The 24,209-nt window shown below is 51.1% G+C and overlaps 4 protein-coding genes across 4 annotated transcripts; 2 read left to right on the top strand and 2 right to left on the bottom strand.

Moving 5' to 3' along the window:
- Positions 1-3,563: 3,563 nt before the first annotated feature.
- N7468_005680 (uncharacterized protein) lies at positions 3,564-4,046 on the bottom strand (the record flags this gene model as incomplete). The annotated part of the gene is made up of 1 exon (XM_058474976.1): positions 3,564-4,046. One exon carries the CDS (start codon positions 4,044-4,046, stop codon positions 3,564-3,566), a length of 483 nt encoding a protein of 160 aa, XP_058330716.1.
- Positions 4,047-7,067: 3,021 nt separating this feature from the next.
- Positions 7,068-9,124, top strand: N7468_005679 (KilA-N domain-containing protein; the record flags this gene model as incomplete). Its single annotated transcript, XM_058474975.1, has 4 exons — positions 7,068-7,269; positions 7,404-7,598; positions 7,692-7,824; positions 7,882-9,124. The coding sequence occupies 4 exons, from the start codon at positions 7,068-7,070 to the stop codon at positions 9,122-9,124; spliced, it is 1,773 nt and encodes a 590-aa protein (XP_058330715.1).
- Positions 9,125-10,563: 1,439 nt separating this feature from the next.
- N7468_005678 (putative ATP dependent RNA helicase) lies at positions 10,564-15,325 on the bottom strand (the record flags this gene model as incomplete). The annotated part of the gene is made up of 7 exons (XM_058474974.1): positions 10,564-10,795; positions 10,841-11,176; positions 11,240-11,453; positions 11,512-12,038; positions 12,092-12,865; positions 12,929-14,492; positions 14,563-15,325. The coding sequence occupies 7 exons, from the start codon at positions 15,323-15,325 to the stop codon at positions 10,564-10,566; spliced, it is 4,410 nt and encodes a 1,469-aa protein (XP_058330714.1).
- Positions 15,326-15,648: 323 nt separating this feature from the next.
- N7468_005677 (putative translational activator) lies at positions 15,649-24,015 on the top strand (the record flags this gene model as incomplete). Its single annotated transcript, XM_058474973.1, has 7 exons — positions 15,649-15,769; positions 15,838-22,608; positions 22,668-22,859; positions 22,917-23,072; positions 23,127-23,208; positions 23,268-23,409; positions 23,458-24,015. The coding sequence occupies 7 exons, from the start codon at positions 15,649-15,651 to the stop codon at positions 24,013-24,015; spliced, it is 8,022 nt and encodes a 2,673-aa protein (XP_058330713.1).
- Positions 24,016-24,209: the final 194 nt, after the last annotated feature.

Genomic DNA, 24,209 nt, shown 5'->3' with positions numbered 1-24,209 from the left:
TGGTTATTCAAGTTAAGAGTTGCCTGAGGTCGAACTGCCAGCCGTATATAATATCGTATTCTCTCAGGCGGACCTGGAGCCCTTATCGTAATTGAGAATGTGCCAGATGTTGCAGAACTAAACCAGGACGAACTCCATGCGAAATAGATGAGAAATTCATGCTGAAGCAATGGATGGGCGAAGACAGGCTCTTATAGTATCATGGTGCTTTACTGCATGTAGGGACGGTGCATTGTACATTGTGACACCGATCCCCCATGCTTCTAGGACACAGCATGTGCCTTAGCACTGGAGGAGCGTATACAGAAAGTACACCCGGGGGTTAAAATAGGGTTATATTTACTGCATGGAAACACCGAGGTCAATGGGCCAGCACATGGGTAAAGAGCCGAAGACTCGATCAATGTATAGCAATGTGGCCCTCCCCGGGGCCAAAGCATACATTACGAGTACTCGTAGCCCCTGATGATAGATCTGAGTAGATGGCGAGAGCAAGTGAATCCGAGTCTATGAAGCGTGATACCTACTATTGCTTCCAGGCTCACCGTGTAGACATCCAGCAGAAATCTGTACTCGTCTATGCCAGGAGCCGCATATGCTCGCAGAATCAATTACAACGCCTCCTTCTCTACGCACTCAGATGGCCTCCCCTGCTGGCACACAGACTCTCTGTGCGCTGCGCTTTGTACCTCGTGCCTGTTTAACTGCACCGACGGTACTGGCACCTACCCGCTGTGCGTAGGGAAATGCACTTTCTCCAGCCATCTACAGGGACAGGGAAAACAGTTTCCAAGGACCCTCGCACGAGGGGGAATCGCGAGAACCCTCTCGCCGCGCCTCCCACGAGGGCAAAGACCGGTCAACTAGGGACCTGCACTCCAACCCCATGCACGCTGACTGCATAGAGAGAAGAAGACCAGACAAGGAAAGCCCTCAATCAAGGGATGAACAATCATAGGTGGTGGGTGTGGCATTGATGTCAACCTTATCGGACATATCCCTAGATACGGGGGTGAAGCAGAGACAGCCAAACACATGAAATGTGAAACCAGCGGTGTGCAGCACACCAACCTGTCGCCCAGCATCCCCAGCACATACACGAGGAAGCTTTTTAAGCAGCATGGAGCATGAACGCCCCCTCCAAGCTGCAGGTCTCTGCAGGCTGCAGGATCCGCCGCGATGGCATGCTTCGAGAATGTGGTCCTCCCACGCGCAAGCTGCAGCAATCAGGGAATGATGCGCACCAGAGACAGTCCGAGACCTGCATCTGGCTGTCTGCAACATTCTTCGATCGACCCCGGGAGTGTCTTGTCAATAGACGGTGAGGGCATGCGAGATACGTTGGGGGGAATGGCACGGGACGCGGAGCGGTGGCAGATTTTCTCCGAACCTATATTGGACGTGTCGATACAGAAACTGCCTGAAACATTTTAAGAATCTACGTCAAAAGATGCCCTGTTAAGCTCTCGGGGCATGACAGGGCTGGAATGTTGAAACAACTTTCCTAGCTTTCTAGAACTCTGGGCCAGCACGGATAACCGGGATACTCTGTGGAGTGCATTAGAGGGGGAGGAGCACAACAATGTCGTACATCTGGAACTAGTTCTCTGAGGAGGGTCTTATCGTCCGGACCCGACCCGGATGCTGACGTCGTGATGCCGATCCCTCGGTTAAGCCTGTTCAGCTCTTATTGTTCTGGGTCTACAACCTCCAGCTTGAAATGGCGCAAGCTTCGAAGGAAGAACCACCCGAAATGCGAGCAAAGAAAAAGAAACGCTCCACACCACCTGTGCCACGTCTGCACGCAAGGGGCAAGGGAGGGGGGGGGAAAGAAGAGGAGCAACTGGCGGTGAATTCTACCACGATCTAGGCCGGAGGAGCGGCGCTCGCTACGTGGTGGTGGCCACCGCCAGTCGTTGTCCGGTCGGATCGTCGATCGGCGGGCGGTTGCAGCGACAGACGAGGAGGAGGAAGGCGCTGCATGGCCAATCAGTCAGTGGGGCCCTTTTTTAGTGTCGTTACACCTTTTGGCCCGGCCCATCCTGGCTTGCGCTTCAAAGGATCAGGCGATTTGGAATTAACGGGCTTGATTCGCTTTTCAGATTGGCGGAAGCGGGCTTGGGCTATTTGGCTTGCACTAGAGGCCGTGGAGGCAAGATGAACGTGCAGTCGATCTTCTCACGGGACAAATGCAATGCGAGGTTAAATCAGGTCGCACGGCCCCGGGCTAACCGTGCCCAGATCCCAGACGTCGTGGTGTGGTGCGATTGGGCTGCGAAGGGCCAGTGGCGGCTTGGGTCATTCCATGGGCGACTGGAGTTGTTGTCTGACTCGTGGGACTTGACGTCTGGGACCTTCACGCCACCAGCTTGACGACCGAGTGGATTTAGAATCGGTTTAGAATCTCCCTTCACGGCACTCTGTACTCCAGACTCCGCAGTGGCTTGACCGGCACCTCGATAAGGTGTTCTCCCCCTCCCCATTATCAGCTGCCTCGGATTTGTTTTTTGTTTTTTGTTTTTTTTTTTGTTGGGATGGGACGACTTTCCTGTCGCTACGATTTCTCTGAGCATTAAGGGTACATGCCTTCCCGATCACATATTATCTTAGCACGTTTCAGCTTGGGCAAAGGAACCTCGGAATCCCTTTAAATTTTGCCTTTGGAGGCGATGGTCCCCTTTTGCCGCTGTAATCTGTACTCCACGAATCAACCGTCTGTACAACACATCCACCTCCCACTCTATCAAAGAAGGAAAGAAACTGAAGGTGGGGGGTGAGAAAAGAACATCATCACGCTTCGAAATTATCAGGGCACACCCCTGCTAGGGGCCCCCGACACGCATTCCTGTCTTGTCCGACCGAACAGATTCAACTCCCCATGTTGTCCCACTTCAGGCGTGAAAAGGAAAACCCGCCTGATTTATTGCCTGGCCGAGCTAGTCCCAAGATATAAATCGCGCGACCCACTTCGTACACCCCAGGTATTCCTGTTCCGGTTCTGTAGTGAGGCGGTACCTAGGTTTAGGTGGAAAGGGGCAAAAAGACTGCCTGGGTTGGGAGCGTCCGAGGCCGTTATCAACGTTCGTAGACTGTGCATGGCCATGGGCCCCTTGGTGACACCTGTCACTGGGGACCGAGCTGCGATGGGGGTTCCCTCTTCCTAGTTTCTTTTCTCGGGAAACTTCGTTTCTGCACAGACAGGGCTGCAGAGTAACTCGTCGCTGCAAGGTACGGGACGAACCCGTCAATTGAGCCTCGACATAATACTAGTAGATCCTTTAGAGCTATGGGAAGTTCTCGCGAGATTAATTAGGGAATCGGGATGTTATCCAAGGTCCACCAAAAAAAAAAAAGAAAAGAAAAACCTTAAGGTGGAGATTGTACAGTTTCGACTTGGCCAGGCTCATTGGTTGGCTGGGATCTACCCGAATGGAGTCGTCACACCAACTTGCACTATGGAAACCCGGCTTTTCCCAGGACGATCCCCAAGAGGAGAAGAAGAGAACAATGCTACTCTGGGGGATGACACTATGTAGCGATGAAACTATATAGAAGCCTTTAATTCAGGCGCCCTTGCTTTTTCGACGGTTGATACATCCAGGTTCGTTGGCCCCATAGGACATGGGCAAGGCGCGTGAGAGTGGGGAGGGGGGTCGGCGATACCGTGGCCAAAGCTTTTGGCTAGAGATTTCACTTCCGAGCGCACCGAGCCCTGAAGATGGGGAAGTGAAAAAGGAAATAACAGAAACGGAAAATGCAGAGGAGAGAAGGGAGGAGGTTGGGCGAAACAGCGGCTTTTTACAACGCATCGCTCCACACCTGCCCTCTCGAATGGTTCTCGACCAGAAAGACTTTGCACGCTGGGCATAGAAGAGATGCTGAACGACTTCTTCAGATGATAATCGGCGGATCCTCCTACTGTATGCTGTATGCGCAGCGGGTATCGGGCCGTCGATAGCGAGCTGCGGCGCAGGGATCTGGGCCGAACCAGAGAAAATGCTCATCCACTCAATCTGAGCCCCCGCTAGGTGTACCTGCTTCAACATTTGCGGAACCCGTTATCCACATGAGTCGGCGCTCGTACGGACATCGCTGGATCTCAATTCCCCCCCAAATGCCAGGCCGTGGCATTTAGCCCGTTTCCTCCCGACGACGCGCTTCTCATTTGTCGGAGGAAGCCCTGAGGGCCCAGGCCACCCCTCTCTGGCACGCTACGGCGTTGACCAGCGCGACTAGAGCCCGATTCGTGGGAACTAATGTACGGAGCATGCACCGTATCTTCCGTATCGTCCGTATCGGCACATGATATAGCGATCACAGCCGTTCAATAATAGTAACCTGTGGATTCATTATTCCGAGCTACGGAGAGAGGGAGAGGGGGGGCACTATATGGAGCCCCGACGCTAACTCGTCAATGGTGGCTCACCTGGGGGAAGGGAGCATCGAAGCCCTAGAGAGATAGTCGCACCTCCCGGTGTCATCCAACCTTGTTTTGTTTTCTGGGCTGGCTAGAACAGGAGGAAAGCACAGAACATGGAGCGCTGGAAGCAAGGGACTGTGGGGGAAGCGACCGAAAAAAGCGGCGGTGAAAAGTCGCTACGTAGACAAGGTCCGTCTTGGGATTTCTCCCCTTGCTGGAATCTCCCAAGCTTCTCCCGCCTTTGGAGAAGTCTGGAGTGTGTCAACACTAGGCTGGATGTGGGCTAGCAGCGTCAGAAGGGATTGCCTCACTCGCAATGAATATGGCGCCAAGCCCCGGAGCCTGGAGATGATCTCATGGTCCGTTAGAGAGAGGAGCCATTGAAGACAGACGCCACGCAGGGTCTAACTTCGCCCGGAGGAATAGCGATTCTGATTTCGACGGAGCCCTTCAATTGACCCTTTCGGAAGTGCTGGTGGTACTGGACAGGGATCCCGAGAGAACAGACCCTTGATCGACTCAAGCCACCCGTTTCGTGGTGCTCTCTGAACCACTGATTTTCATTAACCCACCCCGCTCGACTCTCTGCCCTCTCTTCCCCCCCTTCTCTGCATCCCTTGAGGTGTGACGCGCTGCCCGTTACCCACGGGCCGCCTTATAGCAAGTTCTGTGGCATTTGGTTGGAACCGTGGGGATCCTCTCGACGGTACTTGTACAGACGATCGACGGGCCGTCCAAGATCCGTTGACGTCCGTGTTGCCATTGGACTGGTCTTTGCGTTGCTGTCGACTCTCTCACATGGACCTTGCATTGGCCACTTTTGGGGCCTCTTAATGAACGAGAACGATCTTCCGTGCTTAGGAGATTTGGAATTCGCGGCTGTGCACTATGCGAATCATTATGCTATCTTGGTACTTTTGTGTAGTTTTCCCTCCAAGCGCCCCCCCTCTCCGGGCAATGAAACTCCTGGGGCCTCTTCACCCCGGGTAATCGACCGTGCAGCTGGGCTTGTTAGTCTTTGCAGCCGCCGAAATGTCTTGCACGGGGAGGGGGTGTGGCGCCGATCGAAGTCTCGACTCTGGGTGATTTTTTTTTTTCCCCTCTTCTTCTGGCATCAATTCCCATCCTCATTGTACATACCCCCTAGGGCTTGTTTTGCTTTTTCTCTCTTTGCGACTAGAGTCCCATCCTCCCCATCCCTGGTTGAGAGTGGGACCGTCATGGAGACCACTCATGGCATCCCTATCGGACCTCCTGCGAGAGGCTAGCCAGCCTAAGCCCAGCCTATACTAAACTATTCTCGTAAAGTAGCAATCAGCTATGACAGATCATATGGTGCGTGGCGGTAACTCCAGATCGCAAGCGGGCCTATCCCGGGCGATCAGCGTTTTGCTTGTCACACAGACCAGGATCCTCAGCTCGGTGGATCCCCCCCCTCTTCTCTCTCTTTTATTTCTATTTTTTTTTCTCTATTTTCGCTATTTTCTCTATTTTGTCCTTTTTTGGGCTCTTTTTTTCCTTGTACGATGTCCCTGCATTTTTCCCTATTCCATATTATTTCCCTCTATTTTCTGGGAATAGATGCCCCCCCTCTCTTCCGGGAGCGATAGAGATACCAGGTAGGAAAGCCGAAAATTCCATATTGGAATAAATCAATATTCCATTATTTTCCTAATTTTCCATTCCTATATTATTCCCCGATTATCAAATCCTGATATTCCCTCCCATTTCTCTAGCCTCTCTTTTCTCTCTCTACCCTTTCGTCCTTGCTTGGTGGCGGTTGACTCGATCGCATCTGGGGGTCCCACCATTCGATGCTATTTCTGAACCCTCAAAAGCCAGCTTTCCCAGCCCTCTTGTCTCTTCTCTCCTGCCCTTAGTCATCCCCACTGATCGACCTGCGGCTCAGCGTTTAATGTTCTGAGTCTCCCCCCCCCCCTTCTCTCAAACGCCTGCAGAGGGATGCGTTTGCTGCCAGCCTCCTACTGTAAACCGCCCTTCCCTGGCTTGCCTTTATTTCTCGCAGCTTGTCCAGTCTTGCATGGTGCACTACTCTGCTCCAACTTCTTTTATGTTTTCTCACGATTCATGACTTTTTGATGACGCTGATCTGATTGCGAAAGTCCTTTTTTGTCATCGAGTCTCTGCTGCTACCCTTGAAAAGAAAAGAGCCCTTTTGGATTTCTGGTTTTGCCCGGAACTGTTGTGCAACGTTGATCTCCCTACAAAATTTGTGAAGCCTTTCAGCGCTGCTTTATTGTTTTTGTTTGACGGCTCGATTGTGAGCCTCTCCCCTCCAACCTTTTTCCAGACGTTTTCCGTGAAACCGAAAAGCTGGAGCTGCCGTCGATTTCGCAGGTCCACACCCGCGGTCCTGCTAACGTTCCCTGGTACAATCACCACGCAGCCGAGCGCCCGCTGCTATCGGGCGACAAGCTGCCAGCACTCAGCCTACCGACCGCTACCCAGGCCCCCTCCCGTATCTACGACGTGAGCGCAAGCTCCAGTGCCCGGACCAGCCTCTCTGGAGCTTCCGTGCAAGAATCCCAGGGCACCCCGCCGACCGAGCTGAGGGTCCCACGGCCGATTGTCGCTGGATTCCGAATACCTGCCAAACGAGTACTACCACCCCCCAACCGCGCTCGGCATGAATCAGACTCAGCCCTATATGGATGTGCATTCGCATCTCTCGTCTGCTCAACCCTACGCTCCGCAAGCTGCTACGGCCGGCGCCATGTCGCACTACCCGCCCTATCAGCAGCCCCCAGTCTTGCAGCCCGCGTCCAGCTATGCGCCCGCCTCTTATCCGCAGTACGGTTACCCAAACGGCGTCACTTCGCCCCCTGCGGGTCACCCGCCCCCGCCAGTTCCATGGCACAGATGTCGGGCTCCCAGCTTCTCCCTCTGCCTGGTAAGAACCACCGAAGAACCACATCCGGGGAAACATCAACATCGACGTTGCAAAATGCTGACGGTCAAATAGTGACCCCCCACCCTGTGAATGCCCCCGGTTACGGAAACAGCACCGGTGCGCCCCAACAAGGCTTCACCTACGACACCACCGGCCAGATGGCTCCCCCGGGCGCGAAACCACGCGTGACCGCTACGTTATGGGAAGATGAAGGCAGTCTTTGCTACCAGGTGGAGGCCAAAGGGGTCTGTGTCGCACGACGCGAGGGTGAGTTTTTTTTTTTTTTCACCTTATTTTATTTCTTATAAGAATGGGCGGTCCCGATGCGTTTGAGCTGTTCGCTAACATGCAATTCTTTAGATAACCACATGATCAACGGTACCAAGCTCTTGAATGTTGCGGGAATGACTCGCGGCCGACGTGATGGCATCTTGAAGAGTGAGAAGCTGCGCCACGTTGTGAAGATTGGCCCAATGCATTTGAAGGGTGTTTGGTAAGAAATCAACTGCGTCTGGTTTTGAAGTTGACCACCGTTCTAATGAAGCGACAGGATTCCTTTCGAGCGCGCATTGGAGTTTGCGAACAAGGAGAAGATTACAGATCTATTATACCCGCTGTTCGTCCACAATATTGGAGGTCTGCTGTACCATCCAGCCAACCAAAACCGGACCAACATGGTGGTGCAAGAATCGGCCAACCGGCGCCTTGAGGGTACCCCAGCCGGTCCTCACAGGACTCCAACTGCGCCTCAGCCCTCAACGCTGCCCCATCACGCTATGCACACCCCGATGTCTTCGCAGATGCCTCAGCCACCGATGGGCCAGCGACCGGGGTTTCCCACACCCCCGGCAAGCGCGTCCAGCTTGATGGGAGTGACTAACCAAGAGAGCTCGTATGGGTGGAACCAGGGGATGAACTCGGGAGTGCCGCACACTCAGCCGCTGTCGATCGATACAACTCTGAGCAACCAGCGATCAATGCCGACCACCCCAGCCACCACGCCTCCGGGCAACAACATGCAGGGCATGCCTCCTTACCAAGGCCAGTCCGGGTATGATTCAAAGTCCTACTACTCCGCGCCGCCGCCAGCACACTCTCAATACGCCCCTCACACCCCCATGACCCAGTCTGGCATTTCTAGCTATGGACAGTCGCTTCCGAACGTGAACTATCTCAAGAATGAAATGGCGCCCCCGGCAGGTCGGGCTCCGGGCGCCTCTGAGGCGGAAAATTCAGAGCTGAAATCTGACCGCTACTCCCAGAGCAATGGTCCCACTGAATCAGTCTCGGAGCAGGAGCCCGAGTACCTGCAAGATCAGGGCGCTGCCTACGGCGCCGGCCGTGGCTCGTACACCTACGCCACCAACCCATCTGTTGGTTCCCTGACTGGCGAGCATTCCCAGCTCACCCCGGAGATGACTGGCTCACCCCAGCAGAACGGCTCCGGTCGTATGACGCCGCGTTCTAGCAACCCTTCTTCCCACTGGCCTGGCTACAACACCCCTCCACGTCCTTCCGCCACGACTCTTTACAATGCGGTTAGCGATACTCGCGGGACTCCTGCCAATGGTGTTTCTGACCCTTATTCCATGGCATCCATGACTGGCAACATGGGAAGTGCAGGAACGAAACGCATGCGTGATGACGACGACGATGTGATTCGACCTGAAAGCGCGGGTGACTACGAGACCAAGCGTCGCAAGACATTGACCGATGCAACCATCCCCAGCGGCATTGGAGGTCCTCTCCTGCAGCCTATGAAGCCTTCTGCTGTGATGAGTAGACGCCGATAATTTGCATCTGGGGCGTCGAAGATTCTTGTGTGATTTGAAGCGGGGTGTTTTTTTCTTCTCTCTTTGTTCTATGATAGACCGCGGTACTTGTTCGTCAACACATGGTACCGTGGACTTGGGGACAACTTGGATTTTATTGCGTTTTCCCCTCCGGCTTTAGCATCATCCCCATTGCGAGATGTTCCCTGTTTTTCATGGAGAAGCAGGATGTGTCACGACGTCGGAGATTGGTCGTGACCGCTGATTCTAATTGGGAATATGCGTTATTATGGCTATTTTTTTGTGAGGGGTCTCCCTCATTGCGACATCCTCAGCGCTCCCACTGAGTTTCTAAATGCCTTGACATGAGGATGGAAGACCTCTTTGTTTTCAGCAAAATGATGACACGGGAAAAAAAAGGGGAATTTGGAGGGCGTCGGGTTGCATTACAGAGCTTTTGTTCCCATACTCGTGTTGTACTTTGCCTCAGCCCTCACCCCACCTTAACGACTATGATGTGACGAATCTCTTGTAACGAATCTTTTATGTGTGCGATTACTTACATCGCCCTGGTTTTTATCTTACATCTGTGCGTGTTTCTGTCGTGGTGCTTTTTGTTTCTCCTCTCATCTTTTTGGCCTTTCATTTACTCTCCGGGCAGAAAAGGGTTCTTTCCTGGCATCTGTGTTCTGTGACCCTCCGTGGTTATGTTTTAGAGAGACGATATGATGGTAATGAATGATATGAACTCCTGAATTGAATTTGTCGAGGGATTGAGCTCTACTGTAGTGAAATATTCGACCTGATAGATCATAAAGCAGTGCCGACCTTGAATAGTCTACCAGTGCGAGTGTTCAAGGCGCAACAACCCTAACTCTTGTACGCCTTGCCTGGTATGCTCGAGGCGGAGGCGGAGCATCGCTGGCCCCAACACAAGAATCGACATTCCTGTATGCCCAATTAGCAACTAGCGAGGCAAGTCCGATCGTGGGAGTATTTTTGGCCGCAAGGCATTTTTGGGCTTTCCACACTTGTCGAGGGATAGTCTGATTTCAGAGATATCGGGAGACTGGGCTAAGCTTTGCACCTTATGTCTAACTATTTTTTGGGTCTATTGCTTTTCCAAGACTTTCCGTAATCCTTTTCTATCTCGCCTGGGTATCTTGCATAAGCACCTGGCCATGCCTGGGCCTAATCCCCCCGCCAACCGTTTCCCATGTAAGAAATGAACCCATCAGAATAAAATCAAGACCATGCAAGGTGTTCGAAAATTTCATACCCGCTAGTAGATCAAGATCGGGGGCCGTGCATGGTGGCCTTTTGCTTATCTCAACATGAGTCCCAAAAAGTTCGATCGGCCCCCACGAAGGAGCGCCCAGACTGAGATCTTAAGAGAGGGACCTCATGACGAGAAAAACCAAAGAAGAAAAGAAAGAAACTTTTTTTTTTTTTGGAAGATGTCAGCGCTTGCCAGCCTGGGCATAAATCTGCTGCCAGATCTCAAGCCATTGTTGCTGCTTGTATGATAGCGGCCGATGCGGGTTACGGAATGTACTGGCAAGAAGATCGCGGAGTCGGCCATTGAGGATCTTCAATGCAAGCATCGATTTCCAGTCCCGAACAGAGAAGCGTATCCTGTTGGCGTCGATGGAGACAACCCCAGAGTACATCTCAGTTGTGCTAAAGTTAGCGCTAAATTCCAGGAGGATGTGGAGCGAAAGTCGTCAGATCGAATACCATACCTTGAACTCTGCCTCGCCGCACAGCAGCGCAATAGAGAAGTCGTCCACGGCGCTCGTATCGTGGGCATTGAGGTTGCGATTACGGGCTTGCATTATGTGGTAATATGAAAGCCACTTAATCGCTGAATCCGCATGTTTGTTGACCGAGGTCGGGTGCAAGGTGACAGTCTGGTTATTCGCCACATTGCGCCAGCCCTTTCCTTCACGGGTTATAAGCTTCGGATAGAAACTCCACGCGACAACTGAATTGACAATCACATCGTTGTTGCTGTTGAGGTCATGCTCCTCTGGGATAACAAAGAATTGGCGGTTTCGACTTCCAGATCGCGCTCTATAGACAGATTAGTTATTGAATCAGGTTTACTGAAGACATAAGCCGGAAAGAGACACTTACTTGTTGAGTGCCGATTTCTGGGCGCCATCTAGACTGAGTAGTCCAGTATCAGCAATTGACACGATCAATTGCATCTTGACATCTTCAATTCCCGACAGTGTCTGCGGACTAAGAAAGTTTTTCCGACAGTACGAGTATTCATTCGAGCCGGGAGTGCTACGGGCACGTTTCCACCCACAGTAGGCGTTATAGATAGTCAGTAAGTCCGAGTCGCCTAAATGAACATTAGCTATAGATTGAATCCTTGACAGGATAACGGGTTTGTTAATTACCCCTTTGGAAAGAATTCCGGGCCGCGTCGCGTTGTGAGTTTGAGCCCATTGTGTTGACGAATGGTGATTTGGATGACAGAATAGCAGCAATGCTTACTGCCGCATCTAAACACTTGAAGAATGCCCCGTGAATAATGAGTTTTCCCAAGAACACGTCGAGCGGAAGCTTTGCTAATTGCGTGCCAAGAGGAGTGAGACTCTCGTTGCTGGTTAAGGCTTTAACTTCCTTGAGCGAATCGATAGCCCGGCGGATATTCTTAGACGACGGGGGGTCTAGAGCCTCCAGCAGAGTCTGTTCAACTTCGCCCAACTTGCAAATCTTGACCCGCAGGACAAGGTCTTGGAGAGATAGCCGAAGCATCTCTGGAGTTTGCTGCTCCGCTAGCAATTTGTCGTGGCGATGCTTAGTGAACAGATGAAAGCAGACTCCGTTCTGGACACGTCCAGCACGGCCACGTCTCTGTTTCGCGTTGGCACGGGATATGAATGATTCGACTAGTCGAGATAATTGGCGCCGTTCATCAAACCTACAGAATAATTAGAGCTGGATCGAAAATCTCATAGTAAGATGGCTGCTCACCGCATCATCTTCTCCTTTCCGGTATCGACTACCGCTGTAATATCTGGGATTGTGATGCCTGTTTCAGCGATGTTCGTGGCAATAACAATCTTCCTTGTACCCTCCGGAGGAACATTGAATGCTTTCTCTTGGTCCTCGCTAGCTATCGACGAATGAAGGGCATAAACAATCCATCCTTTTTGGAAAGTAGGTTCGGCAAGGAGCTCGTCATTCAAGCGGCGGATTTCTGCAAGACCTGGCATAAACACCAAGATTGCTTTGCTGTAGTGATCCATTTCAGGAGCAGTCGCGATGGTCAGAAGCAGCCGCTTGATGAGCTGATAATCCATCCGATACTCATCAAACTTGAGGACAGTTTCACGTGTTTGTTTGGAGTAGCCATCAAGACTAGCCTGCAGCCCCCCAGCGGTGTCCCCATTAGTGTCCTCCGTATCGTCAATATCGTCATCAACAACGGTATTCGCATCGTCTTCAGTCAGACGATAGCCCGTCATCTCGATCGCATCTTCGAGATACTTCATCTCTACGGGGAATGTTCTCCCAGGGATGTTGAGAACTGGTACACCGCCCAAATAGTTGGAAAAACGCTGTGCCTCCAGAGTTGCGGACATGAGAATCAGCTTGAGATCTGGTCGCTTCAGCATCAGTCTTCTCAATACAACGAGTAAGAAATCACTGTCGATTGTTCTTTCGTGAACCTCGTCCAAAACAACGTGAGTGATGTCTTGGAAGTCATCGGGTCGCTCTAACATCCGGACGACGACACCAGTGGTACTAGGAAAGAAGAAAAATTAATGAATAAATCCAACTGCGAATGGAACAAACCGAAGCACTCACGCATATACGAGACGGGTGGATGAGCTGATCTTGCTTTCAAGCCTCACCGCAAAACCAACAAGGGATCTATTGGTACCCACATCGTTCTTGCTCTCTCCAAGTTCTTCACTGACTCGCCTTGCCAAAGAGATAGCCGAGATTCGGCGCGGTTCCGTCACATAAACCTTGCATGGACGCCCACTGAGCATCTCATGCTCGAGAATGTAGGATGGGATCTGGGTACTCTTTCCACTTCCAGTTTCGCTGCAGATAATGATGGCTTGGTGCGTATCAAGGGTATTGAGAATATCTTCCTTAAAGTTCCAGATGGGAAGGTTCATTCTGCCCGGCATCATTTTCAGGAATGACGCTGTAGATGCCTTGGTGTTCCAGGCCTCTTGTAGCCTTTCATCCTGATTCAGGTAATTTTCTCGGATGTGACCCTTCATCGGAGTTCCTGGCTTGCTTCCAGTGCCATTTCTCTTGCGGAAGTTGTCTAGCAAAACCACGTCATCTTCGAAGCTGCCTTGGTTTTCTTGCACCAGCCGCTTGAGATCTTTCAACGCAGCTTTGTCAACTTCGTCTTCCTGAACCTTCTTCAGGCTCGAGAACTCAGTCCAAAGATCCCTCCAAACGGCGGGGAGCCGCAGATACGCTTTGCCCTCCTTTGATGTCTGAGGGAAGAGGATGAATAGAGCAAGAGTCGAAACATAGGCTTCTGCTTGCTGTTCGTTCGGAGTAGCTAAGGTGTCCATTGACACAAAAGTAACAAAGGCGTTCGATTTGTGAGTCACCGATTCCACCTGCAAAAGAAATGGCACTTCTTGAGGCTTGGACCACCGAATCTCTACAGCCTTTCTGTTATGGTAGCTAGAGGAGGAATTGTGTTGGTAGACGACCTTACATGACGAATCTCTCGCCTTGCAATTCTCCTCCAGTACTCGCCGAGGGCTGAGACCTGTAAACTTCCCGAAATCCCAAACCGTGAGACTCGAGTTTGAATCTTGAGAAGGGGGAGGAAACTCCAAGATTGAACCTGTGTTGTCACCTTCATCCTGGAACATGGCCCCGAGCAGACCTGCACCATCATCCATTTCTTCAAGCGACGGTACACTCAGCAGAGGGTCATCCAGAATCTCGGCGCTAGGTTCGTCCACAGGGGCTGGAGTTATGGTTTCCTTTTTCCGGTCACCTGCTCGGCGGGCAAAAGAGGCATCCTTTCTGAGCTCTTCTAGCTTCTCTTTCCAGATGTATTCCGCTTCTTGACGCTCGAAGAGAACATCGCGCTCAATTCTGGCAATCTTATGCTGTAGCTTCGTTACTTCGGGGTCGTCAGACTGGATGGTCGCAGAACCACGGGTCTTTTTGCTTTTGCCAGGACGATCGAAGTAGTCAGGCTTGAGGCTGTAAAGTTTTGTTTGCAAGTCCAGCCATTCAGGCACCATAGAATCTGGATCAATGGAGCTGTCTGAGTCATATGAGATAGGAGGTGCTACTTTCGCAGCTTTCCAATCTGATTTTGGCTTCTCTTGCCTATTTCCATTTTGGGGCTTAACTGGCGTTGAAGATCTCGACGATTCAGGACCTAACGATAGTTAGCTTTCGTCATTTCTTTCGGTGAACCTTGTAGCTTTGGAATATGAATAGAGGCTTACCAATCATCCAGGACGTTACAGTGTCTGAGTCTTTCATTGGACGAGTGTTTGATTGGGTATAGGATGGGAGATCTTTCTTGTCGCCGTGCATTGCCAACCATTCCAACGATTCATCTAGATTCCAGACAACCTCACGGCTCACGCTCATCGGGTTCCCAGCAAAGTATGTGAGAATGTGTTTTAACGCATCTTCGACCCGGGCCTCTGAGAATCCGAGCTTTAGGAGCGTCTCTTTCAATGTCCATAGCTTCATATACAAATCCTCTTCAGCACCTGTCTGCTTTGCATTGGCAATCCGGCCGTTTGATGTCAAATATTCATGTTCTTCAGTATCTGCAATCTCCAAAATTCTGTCTTGCAGCTCTGTTGGCAGCCAGTCAAGCAAGTTTAAAGAAATAGATTGCTGCCGAAGTACCCGTCGTTCGGTGTCTAGCTTCGAAGCTTGACGCACCGCGTCGCCTCTGCATTTTGCGGCAAACTTGTCGACTAAGATTTGTAATTCGGCTTCTTCCAGATGTCTCTCAAGCTCTTCTGGTGACAAACTTTGCAATGAGGGATCAGCTTGTGGTGCGCCCGCACCTGTTGGGCGGTCCTCTGAGGCCGCAGGCTGTGGTTCATTCTGCGGTGTTGGCTTCGAGTCTGTTCCTGTGGATGATGGAGGCTCTGAGGCTTCTGGCTTGGGTTTGGAGGGCACAGAGACTGTCGCAAATCCTCGCGCAGGGTTCGAGGCGGGCTTCTTCTTTTTCTTGTTGTTGGGCGGCATGGTAGGGTATGAGGGGTCTAAAAACGAGGGCAAACGAGCAATCTGTGGTATAAGTTAGAACTCCTGGAATAAATAGTTAGAATAATGGGCAACAACCTAGCCAGAAGACCCACACGAAAAGAAAAAGGAATTGTGGGTTACGGAGGTTGAAGAATCACGAAGGCATCGAAGATGTTGGCGGAGAAATGCAGTTGGTGATTCATTTCCCCCACACAAAACTCTTATGACAGCATCCGATCGAATCCAGCCCACTTCACCTATTTTCCCTCTCCCCTCCCCTCACCCACCCTTCCTTCTCCACTCCCCTAGGTTGACCTTCGATCATGGATCCAATTCCATGGGATCAGGTCAAGGCTGGGGATCTGGATGCCCTGCGGGCGGCGCTCTTCTCGAGTTCGACGTCACGCAGGCTCCGGGCCCTGCAAGAACTTCGCGACAGAAGCGGTAAACCCCAACCGTTCCCTTCCTCGCAGATAATACAAGCTTCGGATTGCTAATTCTAGTTTTTACAGGCAGCGATATACCCTCAGAGTACTCCCACGATATTTTAGCGCTTCTTTTCCAAACGTACCCCCTCTATGTCGATCGATCTTCGCGACAGGCCGTCCACGGATGCCTCCGCTCTCTCCTCCAAACCCCGAACAGCACAGACGACCTGAAATACTTGGCAGAAAACTTGAAAATTGAAGCGTCAAAGTCGAGTCTTAATTCTGCTTCTGCATTCGTCGTATTGGAGTGGTGCGGGACTCTTTTGCAGCAGGTCAGCGGAGATGAGACCGTTCCCTTGGCAATTGTCCTAGATTTGATCGCCATTGATGCCAAGGCCTTGGAGAACTGCTTTGCTCATACACCCAAGTGGACATTGAGAAATTCGGCTCTTCGAGTGACAAGGCGTGCCCTGCGCGTGGCATTCTCCAACAAGACCTGGGGCGAGGATGCGGTACGCCAATCGGTTAGTCGCTTGACCTCCGACTCCGCATCTGGTCAGAAGAATGCGCTACTTCTTGGCGTGATTTCAGGAGTATGTGCACGCTTGCCAGATAAGAAGCCAATTCTAGAGGAGTCCAAAAAAGCAATCCTGGGTTTCTACGTGAAAGAAATCTTAACATCGAAATCTGTCGTGCCTTCTCATGTCAGCGGTGGACTATCTGACTTTTTTAATTCTTTTGTCACATCCGAAGACGTGGCCACGGAACTGGTACCTACTATCGAGAAGACCATGCTGCGAGCACCAGAGGTCATATTGAGCGGTGTGATTCCTCCTCTCTGCGCCTCTCTGTCCTCAGAAATAGATCTTTCAGAGGTGGTCCAAACTCGTCTGTCGAAGCACCTACTGTCTAGCATGAAATCTAACAATGCAGTCACTCGGCAAGGAGCCGCAGACTCTTTTGGATCCCTGCTGGCTCGCTGCAAAAATGAATCTTTGGTTCTGAAAATTACAACTGAGATCATCGGTCCATTGAAGACGCAAAAGATTACCGCTCCTGAGCATAGGGTTGCCCACTCTCAAGCAGTATCTGCCATACCTATGTCGGCAGATGTGTCGAAAGAGGTCGTGCAAGGGCTCGTGACTTTGCTTTCTCGCGAATCGAATGAGCTTGCTCTCGAAGAAGAACTCAAAGCATTTAGCCGACACCTTAATTTCCTCATTCATTCAACGACGAAAGTTAGTGATGATGCTGTGAGTGCAATTGTTAAGGGTATCTCTGATAAACGGGTTCCTTTCCGCAAAATTTGGCAACTCAGTGTAGGAGAGGTTTTCTGGCAATCCGAGATCTCAGCTCTCAAGAGCGTCGAGATCCAGCCATTGGTAACAAAGTTCCTTGCGAAGATGAAGGATTTATTCGGAGAAGTATCGTCTAATCCACTACCCTCAGCACAAAGTGGCGCGTTGTCATCAGCGTATGTATTTCTCGCACTTTTCCAACGGATCTCGGATATCGAAGGGTCAGATAGGGCTGAGTGGGAGGCCAAGGTCTCGCAATCCATGGTTATTGGCGCGAAGCCTTCCTTCTTGCTCAATCCTAAGGCCTATTCGAAAATTACTTCTAAGGCAGAGATGCAATGGTTGGTCAGAGCCCTGACAGCCGTCGCTTCAGGACCGAAGTTTACTGGCGCCGAAGATGCTTCCAAAATCGCATGGGCTGAAACTTTCATATTTGCTATCACCGGGCCAGCTATGCCTACAAATTTCCGAGAGAGTGCGACTGCTATATTGTCGGATCTCTACTCAAAGGATGTCGCTGGAAGCGGGCTTATTATCATCAGTGCACTTTGGTCTTGGCTCAATGCCTTCCGAAATGCAGAGAAAGAGTCGGCTGCGATTTTCGCAGGCCCAGGAAGCGACCGTTTTCTCCACCTGATATTGAAAGCCCTTTGCCCTGCAAAGTCTTCAGCGGGCTCTGAATACTCCAATGACCTTGAAATGATTCTCATTAAAATCCTTGTGCTCAGCCGGCCAGAATTGGTTCCAGGGGCCTCTTGGATTGACCTATGTTTGCGAACAGGAACTGACCCTGGTAACCTTGTCCGGGCTCATCCTTCCGATTGCATTGAACAATTAGTAGCAGTCAACGCGGATCCCATCCAGTCAGCCGTGCCAGGTGTTAACTCTGCTGTTTGGGGCGCTGCAGGTGACCTTGCGTTTGTTGCCCCAGAAACCATGATTCCTCGCCTAGTTGACCAGATCAAAGAGGACCTTGATGGCGCTCGTCTGGCTAAGTTTACCGTCACAGATGCAGCAATCTTCCGTACCCCCGAAGGCACAGCGTATATTGACGTGCTAAGTAGCAAGTCGAAGCAGCCTGCCTTTGACAAGAACACGAAAGATTATGACACTTTGAAATGGGAAGAAGAGCTTAGAGCTCAGCTAGCAGAGAAAAAGGGACAGAAGCAGAAGAAGCTCACTGGCGAAGAGCAAGCTAGGGTTAACGCGCAGCTTGCAAAAGAAGCCAAGATCCGTCAGGACGTTCTCCAAGAAGTTAAGCGCATCGAACGGGGTGCAGGCCTTATTAAGGGTCTTGCGACGGGTCCAGCCAGCGATGTCGAGGCTTGGATCAATGCTGCAGTCAGCTGCTTGCTTTCTCTTGCTCGTGCTGGAGCTGGTCTTTTCGTCGGTGATGTGGTGTCTCAGGCATACGTCGCCTGTGCGAACGAGGTGTCTTCTCGTCTTGGTAACACTCGTCCATTCGTTGGTATTGCTACTCTTCGGGCTATTGGCCAAACAAACTTGCCCAAGGAAATGGAACTTGAGCATCTTGGAGAATTGGTAACAAGAATCTTGTACCGACTCCGATTTGCCTCCGAACAGCGGCCTCTCGATACCGCGTCTCTTGCATATGTCCTCCCGCTGATTTTCCTTGTCCTGGACCAAAATGGCATCGAAGAAGCCAAGGCTGAGACTGAGGGCGAGCAGGTTCTGCTCGCTATCGAGATTATCTCCTTCCATTCTGGATCTTTCACTGACGAACGGCTACCTCGGAATGAGCTCCTAAAGCATCTTCTCTCTGCTATGCAGAGATATACCCAGCATTACAAGTTGATCAAGGATACTTTGTTCAATTTCTGCCGATGCATTTCTGCAAACCTCAACGGCGAAGAGCTCGAAACTCTTCTTCAGGGTAGCATTGTCCCGGAACCATCTGTTAGAACATCAGTCCTCCAGGTTATTGATGAGGAAATTGATCTTTCCGATCTCGAATTTTCTGAATATATTTGGCTAGCTTTCCACGACCATGTGGAAGAGAATGCCGAAATAGCTCAAACAATCTGGGAAGACAGTGAACTTAAGGTTGACGATGCTGCCTTCCCCAAGATCGTCAAATACTTGGACGCTAAGGACAGCCAACTACGCAGTGCGGCTGCCCGTGCTTTAGCCCATGCAGTTGGCCTCCACAAGAACAAATTTGAAGAGATCTTGTCTGAGCTCAAGAGCAAGTATGTCGAGGAGGTGAAGCCTAAAGCTCCCGAGAAGGATGCCTACGGAATGCCACGAAAGGTGGATAACACCGACAATTACGAAGGTCGCAGTGGTATTGCGATGGCTTTCAATGCCATGACCAGTCTCTTTGATGGGGAGCAGATCATTCTCTTCCTCCAATTTTTGATTGAGCATGGCCCTCTAGTTGACAAGAATTCCGCTGTAAGAACTCAGATGGCGGAAAGTGGAAAGTCTGTCATTTCTCAGAGAGGTCAACAGAAGGTCGAAGAGCTCATGAAACTACTTGAAACAACATTGGAAACTTCAGACAAGGCTACAGGGAGTTCCGATTTACTGAACGAGGCAGTGGTCGTTTTCTATGGATCTCTTGCGAGACATTTGAAGGCCGATGATCCTCGTCTCCAAGTCGTTGTCAGGAAGCTGCTTGCTACTCTTCCTACTCCTTCTGAGTCTGTGCAATCTGCCGTTGCGGAATGTCTGCCACCATTGATCAGATTGTCGGGATCCAAGACGGCTGATTACGTCCAAGAAATGCTTGATCAGTTGCTCAATGTCAAGAACTATGCTACCCAGCGCGGTGCTGCATACGGCTTGGCAGGTATTGTAAGTGGCAGAGGTATCTCGACACTCCGAGAGTTCCGGATCATGAGCTTGCTCAGAGAGGCCACCGAAAACAAAAAGGAGCCACATCAAAGACAAGGCACTTTTCTAGCCGTCGAACTTTTTGCGACTGTTCTTGGACGGACTTTCGAACCTTACGTCATTCAATTCGTTCCTCAATTGTTGGATGGCTTTGGCGATCCCAGTATCGATGTGCGGGATGCCTGTTTGGATGCCTCAAAGGCATGCTTCCAGAACCTCAGTTCATACGGTGTCAAGCAAATCTTACCTACTCTGCTTGATGGGTTGGATGATACACAGTGGCGAAGCCAGAAGGGTGCTTGTGAACTTCTGGGTTCCATGGCCTACCTTGATCCCCAGCAGCTCGCGGTCAGCCTGCCAGAAATAATTCCACCGCTTACTATTGTGCTTAATGATACCCACAAGGAAGTTCGTAACGCTGCTAATCGCAGCTTGAAGCGCTTTGGTGAGGTTATCAGCAACCCTGAGGTCAAGAGCTTGGTCAATGTGCTCCTCAAGGCCCTTAGCGATCCCACCAAGTACACTGATGAAGCACTGGACTCCTTGATCAAGGTGTCTTTTGTGCATTACTTGGATGCTCCATCTCTTGCTCTCGTTGTGCGAATCCTCGAGCGTGGGCTCAGTGATCGGTCAGCTACCAAGCGAAAATCCGCCCAGATCATTGGAAGTTTGGCCCATCTTACCGAGCGCAAGGATCTTATCACTCACCTACCTATCATTGTCGCCGGTCTCAATCTTGCTATCGTCGATCCTGTTCCCGCCACTCGTGCCACGGCCTCAAAGGCACTGGGTTCGCTCATCGAAAAGCTTGGAGAGGATGCACTCCCCGATCTTATTCCCAACCTCATGGCTACCCTCAAGTCCGACACAGGCGCTGGCGACCGGCTGGGATCTGCTCAGGCCCTTTCGGAGGTTCTCGCCGGTCTAGGTACCACGAGACTCGAGGAGACCCTGCCAACCATTCTTCAAAACGTTTCCAGCGCCAAGGCCTCTGTGCGCGAAGGCTTCATGACGCTCTTCATCTTCTTGCCTGCGTGCTTTGGTAACAGCTTCGCAAACTACCTTAGCAAGATCATTCCACCAATTCTTGCTGGCTTGGCCGACGATGTTGAATCAATCCGGGAGACTTCTCTGCGAGCTGGTCGCTTGCTCGTTAAAAACTTCTCCACCAAGGCCATTGACCTTCTGCTTCCCGAGCTGGAGCGCGGCCTGGCAGACGACAGCTACCGTATCCGTCTTAGCTCCGTTGAGCTTGTTGGAGATCTGCTGTTCAGTCTTACTGGTATTACTGGCAAGTCGGAGGCTGACGAAGAAGAAGAAGAGGCCACACAAGCTGGTCAATCTCTGCTCGAGGTTCTCGGAGAAGAGAGAAGAGACAAGGTCCTTTCTGCCTTGTTCATTTGTCGTTGCGATACCTCCGGTCTGGTCAAGAGTGCCGCCATGGCTGTATGGAAAGCCCTTGTTGCTTCACCCAGAACTCTCAAGGATATGCTACCTGCCCTTTCCCAGCTTATCATCCGCCGCCTGGGCTCTTCAAACATGGAGCAAAAGGTTATTGCAAGCAACGCGCTTGGCGATCTTATCAAGAAAGCTGGAGAATCTGTCTTGGCTACCTTGCTTCCTTTGCTCGAGGAGGGACTTCAAAGTTCTCCCGATGTGGACGTCAAGCAGGGTATCTGTATCGCTTTGCGTGAGCTTATCAACTCTGCCAGTCCCGAAAGCCTTGAAGATTATGAGAAGGTCCTTATCTCCACTGTACGGGTGGCCTTGGTCGACGCCGACGAAGATGTACGAGAGGCAGCTGCTGAAGCCTTCGATGCGCTGCAGCAGATCTTGGGCAAGAGAGCTGTCGATCAAGTGCTGCCTTACCTTCTCCATTTATTGAGAAATGATGAAGAGGCCGAGCAAGCGCTATCGGCTCTGTTGACTCTCCTTACTGAGCAGACCCGTGCGAATATCATCCTACCAAACCTCATTCCCACGCTGCTTGCGCCTCCTATTTCCGCTTTCAACGCCCGGGCCCTGGCTTCCCTGGCCGAGGTTGCAGGTACAGCTATGACGAGACGACTCCCCAACATTTTGAACGCATTGATGGATGGCATCATTGAGACCGAGGACGAAGACCTTCGCTCAGAACTCGAGAATGCATTCGATACCGTCCTAGTTTCCGTGGACGAATTTGACGGTCTCAATGTTGCTATGAATGTCATGATGACCCTTGTTAAACATGACGATCACCGTCGCCGTAGCAAGGCTGCTCTTCATCTTAAGAAATTCTTCTCCGACGCAGAGATCGATTTCTCGAGGTATTACCAGGACTTGATCCGCGTCCTGTTGATTTCCTTTGATGACCGAGACAAGGATGTTGTCAAGGCGACATGGGCTGCCCTCAGTGGTCTCACGTCGCACATGCGGAAGGAGGAGATGGAGGTTCTGGTCGGTCCAACACGCCAAATTCTCAGACAAGTAGGCTTCCCCGGAGCAGACTTGCCTGGGTTCAGCCTGCCAAAGGGCATTATGGCCATTCTACCAATCTTCTTGCAAGGTTTGCTCAACGGTACCACCGAGCAACGTACCCAAGCTGCCCTGGCTATCTCCGATGTTATTGACCGCACTAATCCGGATTCATTGAAACCATTCGTGACTCAGATCACTGGCCCATTGATCCGTGTGGTATCAGAACGTTCAGTAGACATCAAGTGTCGGTTTTCCCCATGATTCTCGCTAACTTGATGATATCTTGCTAACTCAACTGCGCAGGTGCTATCTTCTTCACACTCAACAAGCTTCTTGAGAAGATTCCATTGGCTGTGAAGCCCTTCTTGCCACAGCTGCAGCGAACTTTTGCTCGAGGTCTGGCTGATACGTCTAGCGAGACCTTGCGTAACCGTGCCGCCAAGGGTCTTGGTATCTTGATTACACTGACACCCAGGGTCGATCCTCTCATCGCTGGTAAGTCAATGCTACTTACATAGATTCAACCATGCGGAGGCTAATCTAATATTCTAGAACTCATCGCTGGGTCTAAGACTCCAGATCTCGGTGTGAAGAATGCCATGATGAAGGCCCTCCAGGAAGTCGTTGGTAAGGCTGGTGCTAATATGAGCGAAGCGTCTCGAGCATCACTCTTGGCGCTCATTGATGATGATTCCAGCGACCAGACTGGTAAGTGAAAAACAAAACCATATCTTGACTAACCGAGCTAATGCAATCTGCCAGATGCTGTCGCTATCACCAACGCCAAGTTACTTGGGGCTCTTGTGAAGGTTCTTCCCGATAATACAGCGGTCCCATTAATCAAGTAAGTCCGATTGCACCTACCGGCACGAGAGCCCCCCTGCTAATGGTTCGGAAATTCAGGAACCGCATTCTCAATGGACAGTTCTCACATGCCTCAGTGCTTGGATTGAATGCCCTCTTGGCTGAAGCACCTGCCACCTTAACCGACACATTTGCTGATGAAACTGTCTCGGCCATTTGCCAGGGAATTGCGAACGCAGATGTAAGCAAATGCTGATCGTGTAAAATTCTGTTTACTAACCATAAGCAGCCCTTCATATCTGACAACAGCGTTCTCGCCGCTGGAAAGTTCCTGTTGTCCAATGATGGAGATCATCCCTTCGAAACTCATAAGACCATATTTGAGGCACTGGCGGCAGTCATTCCACCCGGCGGTCCATCCGACACCCGCCGTTTGACATTAGTAGTGATCCGCACCGTCAGCCGCATGCACCCCGAGATGACCCGCCCTCACTTGGCTCTATTAGCACCACCGATCTTTGCAAGTGTTCGCGATCTGGTCATTCCAGTCAAGCTGGCTGCGGAGGCTTGCTTCCTGTCCATCTTCTCTGTGGTTGACTCTGACAGCGAAGTCTTCGACAAGTACATGGCTGGTCCTGGCGCTTCCCTTCCTCCTGGCCCCAAGCGCAGCATGTCTGATTACTTCAAACGTATTGCCACGCGTTTGGCTACCCAAGCGCGTGAGAGGCGTGCTGCTGAAGGTGGCGAAGGTGGATTGGGATTGTCTAACGATGAAGTTGATGATGAAAAGGAATTGTGGAGTATTGGCAAGGTTGATCTCGGAGAGGATGGCTTTGCCGATGATTAATACTTGTTACCAGAGTCATGATACATGAACAAAAATAAGATTCCATTTTTCGACCACAGGAGTTCTTTCAATGAGATCAACATTGTATAGTACCAAAGTGGTTTTGGGCCTAGAGATATAGTTCAGCTGATAAGACTTATCTCTCGTGACGTTGAAATATTCTGACCAATGAAATCTTTTTAACTACTACCACC

This window comes from Penicillium chermesinum, assembly GCF_028974085.1.
Source record: "Penicillium chermesinum strain IBT 19713 chromosome Unknown utg000004l:1.0-3345178.0:1.0-3348027.0, whole genome shotgun sequence".
In the NCBI taxonomy this organism is placed as follows: domain Eukaryota; kingdom Fungi; phylum Ascomycota; class Eurotiomycetes; order Eurotiales; family Aspergillaceae; genus Penicillium; species Penicillium chermesinum.
Note: the sequence above shows the minus strand (reverse complement) of the source record. Positions and strands in the feature narration are given on the sequence as shown.